This window comes from Mauremys mutica, chromosome 2 (genome assembly GCF_020497125.1).
Source record: "Mauremys mutica isolate MM-2020 ecotype Southern chromosome 2, ASM2049712v1, whole genome shotgun sequence".
Classification (NCBI taxonomy): domain Eukaryota; kingdom Metazoa; phylum Chordata; order Testudines; family Geoemydidae; genus Mauremys; species Mauremys mutica.
Genome location: NC_059073.1, coordinates 291705423 through 291723842, shown reverse-complemented (window position 1 = coordinate 291723842; position 18420 = coordinate 291705423). Strand labels below are relative to the sequence as shown.

The 18420-nt window shown below is 46.9% G+C and overlaps 1 protein-coding gene across 2 annotated transcripts in view; it reads right to left on the bottom strand.

Annotated features, from left to right (window-relative positions):
• The window catches only part of KLHL18 (kelch like family member 18), a 42487-nt gene that overhangs the window by 5223 nt on the left and 18844 nt on the right, over positions 1-18420 (bottom strand). The window contains exons 2-9 of one of the 2 annotated variants that reach the window (XM_045007400.1): positions 15225-15355; positions 14844-14984; positions 11825-12023; positions 8863-9023; positions 8327-8463; positions 5988-6225; positions 3159-3263; positions 2189-2300 (exon numbers count right to left, since the gene is read on the bottom strand). In XM_045007400.1, coding sequence (XP_044863335.1) covers positions 2189-2300; positions 3159-3263; positions 5988-6225; positions 8327-8463; positions 8863-9023; positions 11825-12023; positions 14844-14984; positions 15225-15355 — 1224 coding nt within the window. The remainder of the gene's footprint in view (positions 1-2188; positions 2301-3158; positions 3264-5987; positions 6226-8326; positions 8464-8862; positions 9024-11824; positions 12024-14843; positions 14985-15224; positions 15356-18420) is intronic. The other variant, XM_045007401.1, reaches the window with a different exon arrangement.

Sequence of the window (18420 nt, the reverse complement as noted above, 5' to 3'; positions counted from 1 at the left end):
GATTTTTTCCTAGTCTGCTAGGGAAGGCAGTAATAGTCAATATTACAGCCCAGTCTGAAGGCTGGACCTCCAGTTGACAAGCTAATGTTCCAAGAGCACTTAATGGGTGGCAAGACTGATTCAGATACAACAAATCGCACTTCTGTGCCCAGTAGGGCAGAAGAGAACCCCCATAACAGACTTTTCTGAATAAAAAAAATATAAGGAAGTCTATAAATTAGGACTGAGACTGGAATCACACTAAGAACAGTAGCTCTGTCCTGCACAGTCAACTCCCGCTGCCTTCTGAGTTTGTTTAAAGGGTCACAATAGTTTCTGAAACGACATCCCACAAACAGGCAAAGAAAGCAGATAGAACGAACGTGGCCACCTGGAAGTTTTAATGGTGCTAGAATCATAGAATCATAGAACTTAAGATCAGAAGGGACCATTATGATCATCTAGTCTGATCTCCCGCAAGTTGCAGGCCACAAAAGCTGACCCACCCACTCCTGAAATAATTCTCTCCCTTGACTCAGCTGTTGAAGTCCCCAAATCCTGATTTAAAGACTTCAAGTAGCAGATAATCCTCCAGCAAGCGACCCCTGCCCCATGCTGCGGAGGAAGGCGAAAAACCTCCAGGGCCACTGCCAATCTACCCTGGAGGAAAATTCCTTCCCGACCCCAAATATGGCGATCAGCTGAACCCCGAGCATGCGGGCAAGACTCTCCAGCCAGACACTCAGGAAAAAGACTTTCAATATCCCAACATTGACCCTCGGTACTAATTACCAGTGGTCGCACGTAATTGACCTATTGACTAAATCACGTTATCCTATCAAACCATTCCCTCCATAAACTTATCAAGCTTAATCTTAAAGCCAGAGAGGTCCTTCGCCCCCACTGTTTCCCTCGGTAGGCTGTTCCAGAATTTCACTCCCCTGATGGTTAGAAACCTTCGTCTAATTTCAAGCCTAAACTTCCCGACTGCCAATTTATATCCATTTGTTCTCGTGTCCACATTAGTACTGAGCTGAAATAATTCCTCTCCCTCCCTGGTATTTATCCCTCTGATATATTTAAAGAGAGCAATCAAACTGGACCGGGTACAAAGAAGGGCTACTAGAATGATCCGAGGAATGGAAAGCCTGTCGTATGAAAGGAGACTTGAGGAGCTCGGTTTGTTTTCCTTAACCAAAAGAAGGATAAGAGGAGATATGATTGCACTCTTTAAATATATCAGAGGGATAAACACCAGGGAAGGAGAGGAATTATTTCAGCTCAGTGCTAATGTGGACACGAGGACAAACGGATATAAATTGTCAGTCAGGAAATTTAGGCTTGAAATTAGACGAAGGTTTCTAACCATCAGAGGAGTGCAATTCTGGAACAGCCTACCGAAGGAAACAGTGAGGGCGAAGGACCTCCATGACTTTAAGATTAAGCTAGATAAGTTTATGGAGGAGATGGTATGATAGGATAACGGGCTTAGTCAATAGGTCAATTAAGTGCCACACTGGTAATTAGTACAATGGGTCAATGATAGGATATTGTTAGCCTTTTTCCAGAGGGTATGGCTGGAGAGTCTTGCCCGCATGCTCGGGGTTCAGCTGACCGCCATATTTGGGGTCGGGAAGGAATTTTCCTCCAGGGTAGATTGGCAGTGGCCCTGGAGGTTTTTCGCCTTCCTCCGAAGCATGGGGCAGGGGTCGCTTGCTTAAGGAGTGGGTGGATCGGCTTATGTGGCCTGCATCTTGCAGGAGGTCAGACTAGATGATCATAATGGTCCCTTCTGATCTCGAATTCTATGATTCTATATCTCCTCTCAACATGAAGGACCAAAGACACGAGGCTAAAATGATTTACTAAACGAAGAGGGAAGAACTGGTGAGAACCGAGTCGACTACTGCAGCAGTCTCACTTCTCGGCTCAGGCCACAAGAGAGCAGGAGTTGCACTGTCTCAGGCTAGCCCCTAGCGGGTATTTGGGTGGCTCAGGTAGCGGTCCCTGCTCAGGAACCATCCAGGACTAGATCAACAGGTGCTGTTAAAGATAAGGACTAAGGAGCTATGCTTAGATTAGGGAGCTGTGTAAGCTTTCCCACCTGCCCTTTTACCGATCTCTGGTCAGTGCTCTTAGTCCAACTTCATCAGCACAAAGTTACAAGAAATCAACGTGGTGCAGAACTGGCTCTGAGATTCAGACTTACACTGCTGAAAATTTGTAAACCGTCGTGTCCTCCAGACACATAGATCCTGCCTTCGAACACGGTGACTCCAGCCGCGCTGCGATTCGAACTCATGGGAGTCGCTACCGTCCACCTTGCCAAGAGAAGCAAACAGCACAAGTGCAAGAGTCTCTTCCTTCCATAGGCAGAGCTCATGTCGCTCCACATAAAACACATTCCATGAGCTGCTCCATGGGTTATACCAAGGTTTCAGAAGACCCAGAAGCCTTTCAGATACTCAGTTTCTAGTATTTTTCACTCAACCATCTATAAGCTCTGGACAAGGCCCTTCGTTCTCAGATTTTATTTTGTTTAAATAAACAAAAAATTCCCTAGAATTTATCAGTGTTTATTACAAAGATTCATAATTGGGTGAATATCAACACAATAAATTAACTTCACCGATTTCTGGGTAAATACTGGAGTTAATATTGGGGAACGGAAGGATGGAAAAAAGCAACAATAGGGAAAAGTAAGAGTATTGAAAGTAAAAATAACGTAATGCTGTGGTTTATTTCATGAACTGGATGGTAACAGGACGTACACGTGTGTCTTCGACTACGTCACCGTACTTTAACAGTCTTGTATTTACACTTCAACTATTTGGATATTAACAAATAGATCTCTCTCATGTAACGTACTGAATTTTCTTAAGACAAATCAGTATTTCCATGTACCTAAATGTGGGGGGGGGGGGATGAGAGGGGGTGAAAATATCAGTAAAAACTGAAAACAAAGGGCCTTAGCTCTGTATCAAAATTTTACTCCATTCACTTCTCTCGAGCGAGTGCGCATGGTTTGAAGCCAAATATAGTGCTATACAGGAAATAAAAGGTTTTCCAGCATATTGTAGCTCATTGGTTTTAAAAACAGTGCTCTCAGCTATTACTTCTATGCTTCAGGATGTGGGCAGAGCCCAGTGGGAGAAGCAGTGGTACGTTTAGAAGCTTACTTGTCTGTTTCTGGTGAGTACGTTTCCACGGAGTTGAGGGATGAGTTTCCATCATACCCACCGCATACATAGATCTGCCCATCCAGCACTACTGTTCCCATTGCACTGCAATGAAGTGCACAACACCAGGTTAGATTGCTTTGGGCAAACGATACATGTTGAATTACAAAACACATTTTTTCAACGTATCTTGGCTGACAGCTGGCGGATAAAACACCTTAACATGGAAATGGGAGTTTGACAATCAGGTCGATAGATACAGCTACTGAACCACACATTTATATAGCCCGCGTGACCATAGCATCTGGCTAACACTGAGGTGTTCATGAATAAAGTCAACTGCAGCCAATTAGAAAACAACTTGAGAGATGTAGAGAAATTGTTGATAACGTTCTGCAAATGCGCCTCGACCCTGCCCTGAAAGAATCAACTCTAGGGAGCGTGACATTTAGTCTTTGCTCCTTTTTAACTCTATCAACTGTGGCCACCCATGGAGCTGACTGGTGGCGGAGGTTCAGCAAGCTAGGAAGCGGTCTAAGATGGTCAACTCAACCAAGCACACGTTGGTCACTATTGACCTAATATGGAATCAACCAACCAGCCTAGGAGGGAAAGGCTCAGTATCCCATCACCGGTGTCTGGCCCCAAAGCTGGTTTCACAGTAACAGACCTTTCCACATTAAGTCCCAATACAAATGTCCCCTTTTGTTCCCCCACCCCTTCCAACTCCTTCCCCAAGAAGATGTTTGGCCCTGAAAAGGGAGACGTGCCATAGACTCTATGAAGTCCACTAGGGACTTTGCTCTTGCTGTTGATTGTGTGTGGAAGATGGCGATGGGCTTCAGTACAAAACCCTTGTATAGCCAGCAACTGCTTTACTGTACCAATGTCAACTCCATGAAGTTGGTCAGCCCTCCACTGTATTCGGCAGGTTAAACATTTGGCTCACAATGCACGTTAAGGAACGGGACAATGGGATTCCACCTTCAAATTAAACCTGCAGCTTCACCTTTATTTTCTCCTCTTCAAGCCCCCTCCCCCTCTTCCTCTCAGCACTCATCATGCAATGAGAAAACCACGATGGACTGCAAAAGCCAAGCTCTTGGATACAATCCTTCAGGCACACTCTGCTCTGCGTAAAACACCCTCTTCTGGACACCCACTCTGCTTGCATTCAAAGGACTCAAGTTTTAGCGAGGATGAAACGACAACACTCTCATGATGCACACTCCAGTGAAGTGTGAGCAACACGTGGCAGGGTTGCAGCCCAGAATGTTGTTTAGCGGATTAGCAAACTCAGCCGCTTTGTTCCTAGTGCAAAGAGCAGAATAAGTCAGCTACGGAAGAAAAGCGGTCGTCTTACTGTGGGAAAAGCTCCATAGAAGGAATCTCACAGCTATGCAAAACCAGAGTTTTCCTACTAGAGATTATGATAGGCGTGGAAATGGTTTCAGGACTTTACACTCAAGATTGTTCCTGGAGCCAGACCTAAGGCTTTGGCCAGCTACCAGTCTGAACAGGGCTTACTTGGCACAACCTGCTTAACTCCCAGACTGCGCACACAGACTTTAAATTGTATTTGCTTGACCAGAGCAGCTAACCACCCTGAACGAGCGCAATCCCAGCAGAATCGCACTGATGCCACCAAGCATCTGGGTTACACACAGAATTTCAAGTAACAAGATACATGCAGTACGCTCTCCCCAAGCGATTAGCATTTGAAACCACATTAAAATAAGGCACACAAATGATTATGGGGAAAATGTGCTGCAAAGCTAGCAGAAGTGGGCAATTTAAGAACTCAGTGACCAAGGAGCAGGAAAAAGAAACCAGAGTAAAAACACTGAAAGCCACAAACACATTTAAATCTGGAAGGAGATAAATGGAGCCACAGGCTGCTGCGGAAGGAGGGACAGTGCTGCCAGGAGAGTTAATAGGTGGGTTTTCAACATTCTTGGCCACATAACGCTGTGTGCCTTTCCCAGTGCCACCACAACATAATTCCTAGGTTGGTGTGAACTGCATCAACTTCCCCTTGCTCAGCATATAAACCACCAGCTCTTCCGCTCAGCCATAAGATCACTCAGGACTCATTTTGCAACGCCTGGACTGCAAGCCCTGCATTGTGTGAACTGGCAAAGCTTTCCAGTGGAGGAGTCTATACGCTCAGTGATGCACGAGTGCACCAGAGAGACAGAAGACCCATGTGTCCATCACCCTGCCTGCCAGTGGATGAGCGTTCCCTACAACACATTTTCCACTGCTTTATCCAGTCTAGTTTTAAAAAGGTCCCAAGCAACATGGCTTCTGCTACTTCCTTTGGGAATCTATTCCACATCCTTATAGATCTACCAGCAATTCTTTCTGATATTCAGCCTGTCATCCTTGTCTCAATTTCATCTTATTTTTCTTTGTGCCACCACAAATAATTCTCCCTCCAGCACTTACACCAACAGAGTTCTGTCACTGTGTAACCACACCATACATACGTAGCTCTTCATATCTTTCCTCGTACATCAATCCCTCTAGACTCACACTGATGTTCTCTGAACTCCCTCCAGTGAGTCATTTTGGTAAAGAGGAAGCCAGAACGGAATGTAACATTCCAAGAACTATGCAAAGCGCAACCATTCCCTTCCTGCTCCATTCCTTTGTGCATGCAGCCCAAAATGGGTATTGATCTTTCTCCTATTGTATCGCACTGCAAACTCTGGTCTCCCAGGTCACCTCAGCCATTTTCAGCACTAGGTTTTTTCCCTGCCATTGTGAACATTTCATCTCTTCCCCGCTCAAATTCTTTGCACAGAATGGAGTGTATGTCTCACGTACCTTCGTTTGCTGTTCATGCTTCCCACTTTGGACCAAGAATCCATCTCTGGGTTGTAAACTTCCACTGTACTCAGTCTTAACTGGCCATCATATCCACCAATGGCATACAAGAGTCCATTCACCACAGCCACACCCACTCGGCTACGTGCCGTCGTCATCGGCTGGCACTTCTCCCAGCGATTTGCAATGGGGTCAAAGACTTCTACCACGTTCAGTGAATCACCTGCATAAAAATTTGCTACTCAAATTAAAAAAAGTGATTTTTTTTTTTTTTTTTTAGTCTCTGCTGAACAGGGGCAGAAGCAGAAAGCGATGGACTTTTCCCATCTGTTCATCCATGCACAGAATGATAATGGGAATACAGGGTTTGCGCTCTGAGCGTTAAGGGCAAAACCTGGGCTCAGTGCCTTGAGTATCTGTAGGGATGGCCTGTGCAGGCGGCAGTAGAGAAGGGATCCTGCCCCCCAGGCTATGGAATGGTAGTGGAGCTTGTAAACGGTCCCTATTCGAGTCTCCGGGTTGGTGCAGCCTCCTCAGCCCTTGCATCTCCACATTCCTACATAAACGTCAGCAGGTGCAAGAATACCCCATCAGCACATCAGCCCCATCTCCACCCAACCCCCGATGGGGAACTGCTCAACATTGGAGGGAGTTCCTGTAAAACTGGGCTCCACAATCCTTGCAGACTCCTGACACCCTGCCCAGCCCCTGCAATCAAACCACAGGCAGGACGACCCTCAGGGCAGGTAGCCGGGTTTGAGACTTAACAATTAACATCGCAGGGGCCAGTCAACTCCCTGGAATCACAGCAACAACATTCCTGCATTGGCCTGCTAAACCCAGGGTTGTGAGTTCAATCCTGGAGGGGGCCATTTAAGGATCTGGGGCAAAAATCTGTCTGGGGATTGGTCCTGCTTTGAGCAGGGGGTTGGACTAGATGACCTCCTGAGGTCCCTTCCAACTCTGATCTTCTATGACTTCATCTTTCTAGGGTAGGGAATCCAGGCCTCAGGAGGCAGCCCTGTAGTAGGTGCGTGTTCATTGGATAATAGGATAAATGCCATGCAGCAGCCCATTTTAAAAACTATTGTAAGTTTCTTGGGTTTAAGCAGGTTGACCGTGGGCCTAAAGAACTACGGTAGAGTCCAGTTTATCCGAAATCCTACTTGCTGAACCTCCGCTTTATCAAATCCCTTCCTTGTCCCCCCTGGATCTCATGCTGGGGGAACAAGGCAGGGATTTGGATAACTGGGAGGCTCAGATAATAGAGCAGAGACCCCCGTCCAGGACTGCGAGGAGGACGAGTCCCCGGCAGCAGGGGAGGCTGCCCTGCTGCTGAATGGCTCCTGTGGCAGTGCGGGGAACCCTCTGCAGCCGGGCAGTCATGGGAGGGAATGAGTGGGGTAGTAACACCTGAACTGCAGAGGGCTCCTTCCACTGCCGCCGGGCCGCTGACATCCGATCCCTGCAGGCACAAGGTTCAGGGAAGGCTGCGGTCCTAGAGAGGCAGAGTCTTGGTCGGGGGCGTTTGTGTCCGAAGGGATTGGGTGTCAATAGCTCTGCGGCAGCACAGCGAGCCCTCTGCATCCCCAGTGTCATGGGAGCAAATGAGCAGGGCAGCGCAAAGATCCCTGGCCAGGACTGCGAGGAAGAGGCTCCTGTCCTCTCCATCATCCAAACACCTGATTATTCAAATGAAACTTGTGTGCCCCCTGCTATTCGGATAATGGGGAGCACTGTCCTTGGAGTGACTCCATGTGTACCTAAATCAAAGAGAAGCTGAACAACTAACACATGCTCTTGTTCCCACAACGAAGCTTTGCGTGGCACGAGCCACGTTTTCATGGTCAAGATACAACAGAAAGGTTCATAATGGAAATGGAAACAGCCTTTACTACACAGGCTTTGCTTCTCTGAAAGAGACCAAAGAGCACTGCAATTATTTTACCTGCTGTATGCTTGAATGCAGTGCATGAATCCTGCCAATATGTTCTTCTATTACTGCCTTCAGGGTTCTCCACACTTACCCTGGACCCCATGATTTTAAAGAGACGCATGCAACAAGTTTGTGTTCAGTGCAATTTCACACAAACGGGAAACAACACCCCTGAGCAATCCATCCAGCATTCCTAGGGTGATAAATATTCAACGACTGGCAACAGCCCCCTTCAGCATTTTATCGGCTGGATGGCATGAGTGTCAACAAAGGGCTGCAGAAAAAGAGAGGAGCAGGAGAGACTGCTCACCATTGTATGGGTGAAGAATGAAGTTTACAGTCTGATGCCGTGATTCAATAGACACATCACTGTGTAGTTGTGGGAAGTGGATATGCAAGGTACCTGCTGAATTAAGACCTCCAACAGCATAAATCAGTCCTGCGATCGACGTGCAGCACCGGGGACGCGTTTTGAATGCCGGGAGGTGCGGCCGGCGTTCTGGCATTAGGTGATAGTCTTTTGCTTCATCCACCAGGTCCCTGAAATTAAGACCAAATGTTAGAACAATAGTTTGGTGGGTCTTGGGACCACCGTCCAATTGACTCGGCTTTTTTTTTTTTTGCTCTGCCGGCGGACCCCCACCCCCATGTGTCCCAATATTTTCTTCATCTCATCTGGTCACCCTAAAACTGGCCCCTCTGCTGAAGCTGCCAATAATTATGTCAACTGATCTCTTCTCTACCCTACAGACCTAATCTTTCTAGATGATGATTTAGCCACATCATCAGGGCAGCATGAGGGAATCGCTCTTCTGCTACATGTGGCGTTCCCATTTCATGGAGAGAGGATTTCAGTCTCTGAGACAGCCAATCCAACACACTATCAGCAGGGAGGCCCACACACACTGGACAACTCCTGAACAGCCAACAAGCGCTCACCGGCATTTGTGGCAGCAGCGGACAAGGTCATCTTGTTGCACACGGTCAGTGAGGAACTGAGGTCGACAAAGGGGCAGTCGGATTTTGGACAGGAGCTCAGGTAAGCAGGGTTCCCTCTGATCTCGGTCGTACCGTACCCAGGCTAACGCAGCTTCGAATACCTGCCAGAAGAGAGAGGAGCCATTTCTTTGCTAGGTCTCTGCACCCAGGGGAGACATGAGATTTTGTTTTCTCTGTCCTGAAGCAGCTCACAAAAGGAGGCATGAAGATAAACTTGAACAGATGGACTGTAATAAAAGGAACGTCTCGCCAAGGTGCACAGGTGATCAGGAAAACAGAAGTTACTCAAGGAATCTAGCCCAGGGGTCGGCAACCTTTCAGAAGTGGTGTGCCAAGTCTTCATTTATTCACTCTGATTTAAGATTTCGCGTGCCGGTAATACATTTTAATGTTTTTAGAAGGTCTCTTTCTATAAGTCTATAATATATAACTAAACTGTTGTTGTATGTAAAGTAAATAAGGTTTTTAAAATGTTTAAGAAGCTTCATTTAAAATTAAATTAAAATGCAGAGCCCCCCGGACCGGTGGCCAGGACCCGGGCAGTGTAAGTGCCACTGAAAATCAGCTCATGTGCCACCTTCCGCACATGTGCCATAGGTTGCCTACCCCTGAACTAGAGTAAAGATAGTTACACTTTGCCACTCGGAGCCCAGCGTGTCTCAGCTAACACCCAGCTCACCACATTATTCCTTCCCCATTCTTAGCATACACCTTTCAATCACAGAGGCCATCAACGCCATTCCTGAGTCCACTGGAGGGGTCCGTTATAACACAGGGCACTCTTCATAAGGGCCCAGATTTGGAATCAATTCCCCACCCATTTGTCTGAAATAGCCCCAGTGTGTTGAGCTTCTGGGCGTGCAGCTGAGAACTTCCATTTCAGGGGGCACTGTCTCACTGGTCTAACCAGGCTGCTGCCACTGCATCCAGAGATCCTGCTGGGCTGATCAGCAGCAGATAAGAATTTGAACCGAGGTCTCCACACTACTGATGTGGAACAGAATTAGTGCCTTTAAGGCCTTTAAGTTTACACGGTTCGGCCCCTCTTTTCCCAAGAACTGAACTAAGAGTACCAGAAAAAGTTTTGCTTTGTAAACATCTGATTACTGGCATTTGTGGTTATTGCTGCCACCTTGTGGTGCAACCTTGCCACTGAAACAGGCCACTAACCATCATGCACACTTGCTAAATATTGGGTTGTCATGGAGAAAATCTGGATAGCCACACATATCAAACCAAAGTTTCCAAGCCTTTCATTTACACTGGACAAAGCCAGAACCTCCCACTTCCGTTCTCTAGAGGTTTCTAGCATAAAGTATTTCTCCAACAGATCAGCTGGTAGTCATATCTTTAAATGCAACTTGCACCCCAGAAGACCCCAAAACATTGTACAGTAGAACCTGAGCGTTACGAACACCCCGGGATTGGAGGTTGTTCATAACGCTGAACAAAACGTTATGGTTGTTCTTTCAAAAGTTTACAACTGAACACTGGACTTTTAAATACAGCTTGAAACTTTACAATGCAAAAGAAAAATGTTGCTTTATTCATCTTAATTTAAGTGAAACAAGCACAGAAACCATTTCCTTACATTATCAAATCTTTAAAAAAACTTTCCCTGTATTTTTAGTAGGTTACATCTAACACAGTACTGTACTGCATTTCCTTTTTTTGTCTCTGTTGCTCTCTGACTGTGCACTTCTGGTTCCAAATTAGGCGTGTGGTTGACCAGTCAGTTCCTAACTCTGGTGTTCGTAACTTTGAGGTTCTACTGTACAACCCAACTGCATGCTGCACCACACTAAAATGCAACCATCTCGGAGGTGGAGGGTGGCAGCCAGCCTGCTGCACAACAGTTAGAAGGGAAATGGTCACCAAGGACATTGGGACAGAGTCCGCCCCTCACAAGGAGAGTCCTGGGATCATAACTGCTTCAAGCAGCGGGGAGGACCTCTCATTTTAAAATCCTATGAAAGATACAAAGCCTGCGCTAAAGTTTACCTGCCTCAAAAGAAGGCGGCTTGATTTGAGCAAGCCTGAAATTTGAACAAGAGGTTCTAAGGAGATAAGACGTTTCAGACCTGATGCTTATAACTCTAACCAGAGCCTTCTTTTTCCAACCCGGACTTTCTAAAGTCTGATTTCTCTCTAGGAATAAGACCCCAGCACCACCACAAGGGATGCGATGGCTTGAGCACTGGCAGCAGGATGCTGAGCCTTTCAGCTGCAGATCTCCACTTCAAATTGGGATCGCTGCTGCTACGGGTCAAATTGGCGACGGTTATTCAGTGGCCTGTGTGAAGTGACTTGGTGTGGTTCAGTCCAGTTCCTTGTACAAAGGCCTCCATATTATGTAAGCCACCACCCTGACCGACCATTTCATTGGCCATTTCAGGAGGAAGATTCATTACAAAATGCTGTAGAGAATCTCAATCCTCGAAGGAATCCCCCCAGAATAAGGCTGAAACACTGTTTATTCTGTAGTTCTAGAGATTGCCTCCAGGGCAGAGATCTTGGCACCTTTCACCAGAACTGAAGTCACTCATTAAAGCGAGAGGCACAATCGCTAGAGTTCAGGATGTCAAGGTGTCTCTGCCATGAACATTTCAGCACAGTTCAGTGCCGTGCTTGGCAAATAACGGATGCTCCCCAGAACAGTGTTCTGATAACTAAGCTGGGAGAAGCCCCCATTCTTACAAGTACAGAATGAAAGAGTTGGAGCACCACTATTCTAGCAAAGGGCATACACCCACCATCCACAAGACCATCTTCTCAGCTTTGATCATTGCATGGACCAGTTCAACTTCTCCCCCAGATCTGCTGTGCGACTGCCCCAATGGTTTCAAATCCTCTGGTGGCAAAAGCTGCCTCTGCTATACCATATACCGGCTGGTGCACATACCTGCTCCTCAGACTTGACGTTGAGCTCTTCCCTTGAAACCAGTTCCAGCACGTCTTCGAAGGGTAGAGCAAGGAACTCTTCAGACATGGACACCTCCACAAAGTGCTGGTGGATGAAGCTATTGGCAGATTCGTAGAGCACGGCACACATCATGGTTTCTGCAAACTGACGCACACCCAGGCAGTTCTTAGGATGAAGCCTTGGGGGGGAAGATACAAAATAATGTTATTTTAATAGAGGGGTTAGCGATTTACATGTTTTTAATGCAGTCCAAAGAAGCAGTGAATGTGAAACTGAACCAACGGAAAACGTAACCTTGTGAAACTGATGGATGCGTCACATTAGAGAACTCACCCTTCCAACAGACACCAGTTCGCAGGTTAAACTGGCCAGTGAATGCACAGTCATGAAGACTGACACATGCGAAATTAAGAGGATGGGGAATTGCACCATACGAACAATGAGCCCCCTTGCTGACATTCTCTGAAGTACCAAGGACTGACTGGACCTAGAGAGTGATGTGCACTCTCCCCGGGTGGGCCATGCAGGAGTAGCAGTGCAAGAGTCTATACAATGTCTATTCCATGCATAAGTCTGACTTCAGATTCCAGGAATGAAACCAGTTGGTTTAACAGCAAAGATTAGGGTGTGCTTCAGAAACTTACAAACCTTGTTTGTTTTCACCAGACACTTTTGCTAATTACTGAAGTGAGATGTTGGCCACCTCTTCTCACTTGATTTTCCTGGCCAACAAAGCTTTATTGAGGATGTCTGTTAGCAATTAAAGATCAGAATGCAGGAACAATCCTTGCAGAAATGAACTAGTGATCAGACCAGCTGAACAGGTGCTGCTGCATGCCATCATAAAGCAGCACAAAAGAACTGAAAATGTATTGCTCTAAACAACAGTGCGATGCAAGGAGCTTTCGGCCCAGATGTTTCCTAAAAACTTGCAAAAATGCTGAAAATCAAGTCCACGCTATGGGAGATTTGGAAACTCCCATCTAAAGGAGAAACTCTGCCACCAGATCTGTGCATCTCTATTCAACAAGAGATGACCATTCTGGTTGTTTCACAGTATTTATGGGTCATATAGCTATGAGGCATGTCAGAATACTATTGTTTGTTTCTCTTATTCTAACCCAAATGAAAACAGTTTGTGGAAACATTTGGTACCACTCTTGCCTCACCATTAAACTAGCCCTACAATGCCCAGAATCAGACTCTGACAGAGATGCCTCGACTTTGCCTAATTGGGGACCACAAAGTCATCCGTACCACAGCAGGGCAAACTCAGCGGTTTGAGCCAAGACCATTCACTACAGCAGCACAAACAGAATGCTCTGATCAAGATGGAGCCGTGCATGCTTGGCGTTTCCAGGGACCACACCTCCACATTTAAGAGCTTACTGGTTGTGTGTTACCATTCAAAGACTCCATAAACTACCTTTAGCCCAAAGGTCAAATTTTGGGCACCTTCCTTTTATGCTCTTCCTCCTCCTTTCAGTCCTGACGCCTGAACGGAAATAAACCCTAGGCGCAAGTTTCCACAGTCTTCAGAAGGGGTCAAGGGGAGATCCACCACAAGGAAGTTGCCTTTTTGGATTTGATCCTTTGAAGAGGGAATCTTCACAGTTGCTTTCAAACTTCAGATAACCAATTCTGAGCATCCAAGCAATGACCACGGAGAGGATGGGGACAGAACCCTGAAGGTCTGGCAATGCCAAGCTCTTACAGGGCATAAAGATCCAAACATTTAAAACAACACTGTGGCACGTTTAATAATGGAGTGAACCAAGAGTACTTTACAACACAAAGAGTTAGATACTGCCGTGGAGGGAAAGAGCAGCCATTGCCTGCCAAGGAAAGGTTTACACAACCTTGGACTTTACATCCTCGCAAGCTGTGAGGTCACCAACACCCAGAAAATCCCCAGGAACACATAGTAAAATCAAAGTAGAAAACCCCCCAGTCATCAGATCCTTCCTGTAAAACCTGGAACTAGACATGCATGTTCTGGCTATTCCTGGGCCATGTGATCAGAGCCCACTGAATTTCAAATGTATCTCGTTATACATAAAAACCTTAACTACACCTCTTAAATTCATATTTAGGAGCTCAGTAAGAGTGGCCCGCCATTCAAAGGTGCTCAGCATAAGCAGCTTCCACTAAGTTTAGGTGGAGCTGCAGCAGCTCAGAACCTTTGGGAAAAAAATCAGGCCACTTTTAGTTAGCTGCCTAAAAATGGATTTGAGTCTCTAAAGCACTTCACCAGTGCAATCCAGTTCTCTCCGTTTGGTACCGAGCCCAGTGTGCAAAAATTTATTTTTTTGCCAGGAAAAACCAAGTATGTAATGATTTGACTAACTATCTGAGCTAAGTATCGATGTTTTACACATAGTAGAGAACCCCTGGGTTCACACAGAAACATCTGAAACAGGGCCAAAGTACATTTCTTCTCTGAATCATGCATTTTAGGATAAGTCCATGTAGAATGAAAAAAACTGGTGGAGATGTTGCATTTATTATGTATGTTTGGTGCAATATCATGGAATGAATGGAGGAGCTGTGGAAGAACACGGCATAGTAAAACATAAAAGCTAAGTTTGCCTGACACTACCAATGGTGAACGTATGGCATATTTCCAGACACACTGAGTGCAGTAAAATATGTCAGTTTAGCATTTCCATTTTTCAGTCTGAGTGATCGGGATGTGTTACCTTTGTTCCTGAGAGTAACTCATGGCCATCTAAGGTCTCATAGCCTGCCCCACCACCCACAGCTGGACAACCAGTTCTACTGAGACATGGAACGAAGATACGGAGTCCTCCACCCTTCTCCTAAAGGACCAAAGGATATTTAACTTTTTCCTGAACCCACCACAAGCACCTGGAAGGAAGGACCACAGTTTAGCATCTTGTCCTCTAATAGCACAATCCTACCACCCTGTTCCACAGCAAGACCAGAACCCATGACCCCATGTTCCAAGGGACCAGTCAAAGGCACAGGGTACCCTTACCTCTCTCTGAGAAAGGTACAGCAGGCGTCTTTGATATTTTGCAGCTGAAGAAAACTTGCCCCCATCAGCAAAGACTGAACATTCTGCTGATCAATTGCTAGGTGTCCGTTGTAAGCAAAGTTGATCAGAGCCTCTAGTGCACTAAACAGGGTGGAGAAGAGCAGAAAAAGGGTCAGTTGTATTCAGCTCTATTAGATTATTTCAACTTAATAACAATCTAAGATGCTAGTAGCAACATAAATTTATTTAAAAATGTGATTTATCTTAACCCTTTAAGGCATGTTTCTAAACCGACACACTTGCATTTGTCTGCAGATATAGGCAAAAACACCACTGACAAGCCATATTGGCTGTGGTCCCTTGGCTGTCCCAGGGAGTTACCTTGGATCCATTCCTTGCATGACAATCTCATCCTGTTTGCATTCCATCATGTCATTTGTAAACATGGCATGAAAGTAAGGGATGGAAGCTGCTAGCACGATCCGGTGGGCGCTGAATTTGTGGTCCCCTACCTATGAACAGACAGAAGGGGAACAAGGGCAGTCAGCATAACTATTGGTCTAGATGATCCACTTCAGTGCGTTGACACCTTTCGGGGTAACCGGGGGTGGAAAAGGCTGTGCAAAAATTCTCTAACTTGACCTCTAGAGTTCGGCACTTAAATTAGTGCCTCATTTTTAGAGGCGCTGACCACCTACAGCTGCAGCTAAAGTCATTGAAAGCTGCATGCGCTCAGCATCTCTGGAAAAAAAAATCAAATCGCTTCTATTTAGATGCCTACATGTGGAAATAAATTTCTAACCGTAGACACCAAAGCACACCTCCCTCCTATCCCAGTCTAATGTTTGGAACATTTTCAGTCTCCTTTACCAGCCATTGTGACTGCCTGTTGTTTGGCATCTGCTGGACCCTGTTGTAGATTAACAGCGGGGTCATCTCTGGATTGTTAATGATCAACAACCAAGGTTGGTAGAATCAGTTTACCTAAAATAATTCATTGGTTCAATAGTATGCGACTTCTCTAGTCCCAGATCTGTCTCCCCGACCTGCTTCAGTACAGGAAATACCAAGCTGACTGGGGAAACTGTTATAATCATAATTTTTCATATCACCCATCTGCTGTCAGGGCACCTACGCCAGGAAAAGAGTCAAGTCAGTTAGATCTGACATGAATCATGGATTCCAGTCATTCCACAGAATTCAAAGCTGGGCTAATCAAGTCATTAGTTTTCTCTTCCCTCAGCCACCCATTCCTAGCTGCTCGTCAGCTTAAATCCACATCTTTATTTTAGGGTTTACATTCTGTGACTTCAGCCTCTGCCTTTTCCTTCATCCTGGTCATTATACCCTAATGCCTCATCTGTTCATTTACCTTCATTCCCACATAAACTCACTTCCCCACCCCTAATATATCTGCTCATATTTATGTTCTCTGTACAGCTCTTAACCACACTTTACGCTCTGGCATGTGCATTAGCAAAACGGTTGTGTGGTTACGCCATGTCAACACAACCTCGCTTCGCAGACAGTTGGATGACTGGCTCCAAAGAAGAGCCATCAAACTTAGCACTCATTGGATGAGCGCATTATAAATGCAGTCAAACAAACTGGGAAGAGTCTCACAATATACATAATTATCTGTAATCTATGCTTATTTCTCTTTAAAAAACAAATACCCTTACCTAGGTCATTAACAGAGGGCTAGAGATTTTAAAAGCTTATTTTTGCCACTAAGTTGCTTACCGCATCTCAACTTGTACAATAAAAGTTTCACTTTAGACTTTTGTCATCAACAATCAATTAGAGAGATGTGAATTAGGTTTGTTACAAAGGAGAAACATTTCCACACAAACAACATTTTCCACCTCTCACCTACTGATAAAACCTTATTTAAACTGCAAATAATCAAGCAGGCCTCTTGACCAGGGGTGGGCAACCTTTTTGGCCCGAGGGCCACACCTGGGTATGGAAATTGAATGCTCATGAAATTGGGGCCTGGGGTGCGGGAGAGGGTGAGGGCTCCGGCTGGGGGTGTGGGCTCTGGGGTGGGGCCAGAAATGAGGAGTTCAAGCTGCGGGAGGGGGATCAGAGCTGGGGCAGAGGGTTGGGGCATGGAAGGGGGTCGGGGTGCAGGCTCCAGGTGGCACTTACCTCAAGCACCTCCCGGAAGCAGCGGCATGTCCCCCCTCTGGCTCCTATGTGGAGGCATGACCAGGTAGCTCTGTGTGCTGCCCCATCCACTGCACCCCTGCGGCTCCCACTGGCTGTTGTTGCTGGCCAATGGGAGCTGCGGGCCAGCGGTTGGGGCAGAGGCAGCATGCAGAGCCCCCTGGCTGCCCCTATGCAAAGGAGCCGGAGGCGGGAACATGCTGCTGCTTCCGGGAGCCACACAGAGCCACGGCACGCATAGAGTGGGGCAAGCCCCGGACCCTGCTCCCTGGCAGGAGCTTGAGTGCTAGATTAAAACAACTGAAGGGCCAGATGCAGCTCCCAGGCCGTAGTTTGCCCACCCTTGCTCTAGACAGTAACATCACAAATAACAATTAGGAAGGCCAACTCTATAGTGTAAAGGTATTTCCCTATTATTTTTCTGCCTATAAATCGTGTTAAGTCAAATGTATGCCATACGTCACTTTCTAGTTCTACTGTATTATTATTTATACACATTTCCTGCTGTAGCGGGGTGGTCACCCTGCCCCTGCCTGGAAGGGCTTAAAGCAGCCTGGGAGAGGGCTGTGGCAGAGAAAAGCTGGGCTGATCTGGAAAGCAGCCACAGCTGTAGCCAGTGCAATCAGGGTCCAGCTGGCCCTTATAAGAGGGCAGTGGGCCAGAAGCACAAACAGTCTCTCTCTGCATTCAGAGAGGGAGAGGGGCCTGGCTGCTGGGAAGCTCAGGGTGCCTAGAGTGAGGCAGGGCTGGGGAATGGCCAGCGGGGCTGGGAAGCCGCAGGCCGGCAACTCCCCAGGCTGCAGGGCCTTGTCCAAGGTCCCATAGAGGTACTGGGTTGCAGAGAAAGGCAGCAGGTCCAAACCCCCCTTGCCTGTGATGAGTGGCTTATACTGAAGTCTGCCCCAGGGAACGGGGGCTAGTTGGTGACTGGCAGTAGCCTATGCCTGGGGAGGGGAGACCCTGAGACTGAGGGGTGCACTGCCAGGGGGCAGCACCCCAGATAACAGAGCACCGCATCCGGGACATGGGGCCAAGCGGCAGCAGGACACCGGCCTGCAGAGGGCGCTCCGGAGGCTGGATGAGCTAATTCCCTGAGACGACCAGCAGGAGGCGCCGCAGGGGTGAGTCTCACATTGCTACACCTGCCCTTCAGAGCTTAGGCTGACCAAAACAACACCAGTCACTAGACAGGAGTTCAAAGGAGACCGAGTGTGGAGGAGAAAGAGGAAAGACTGCTTGAGGAAGAAGGGAATTAGAAGTGGCTGACAGAGGAGAACGGTCCAGGGGTAAGGGCAGCCTGAGAACATACAGGAAGCAGAGAGTGGGGAAGAGGCCAGAGGGAGGACTGGGAAGAGTTTTGGAAGGGGGAAGTAGGAAATGAGAACAGACAGGCTGGAGAGGGGGTAAG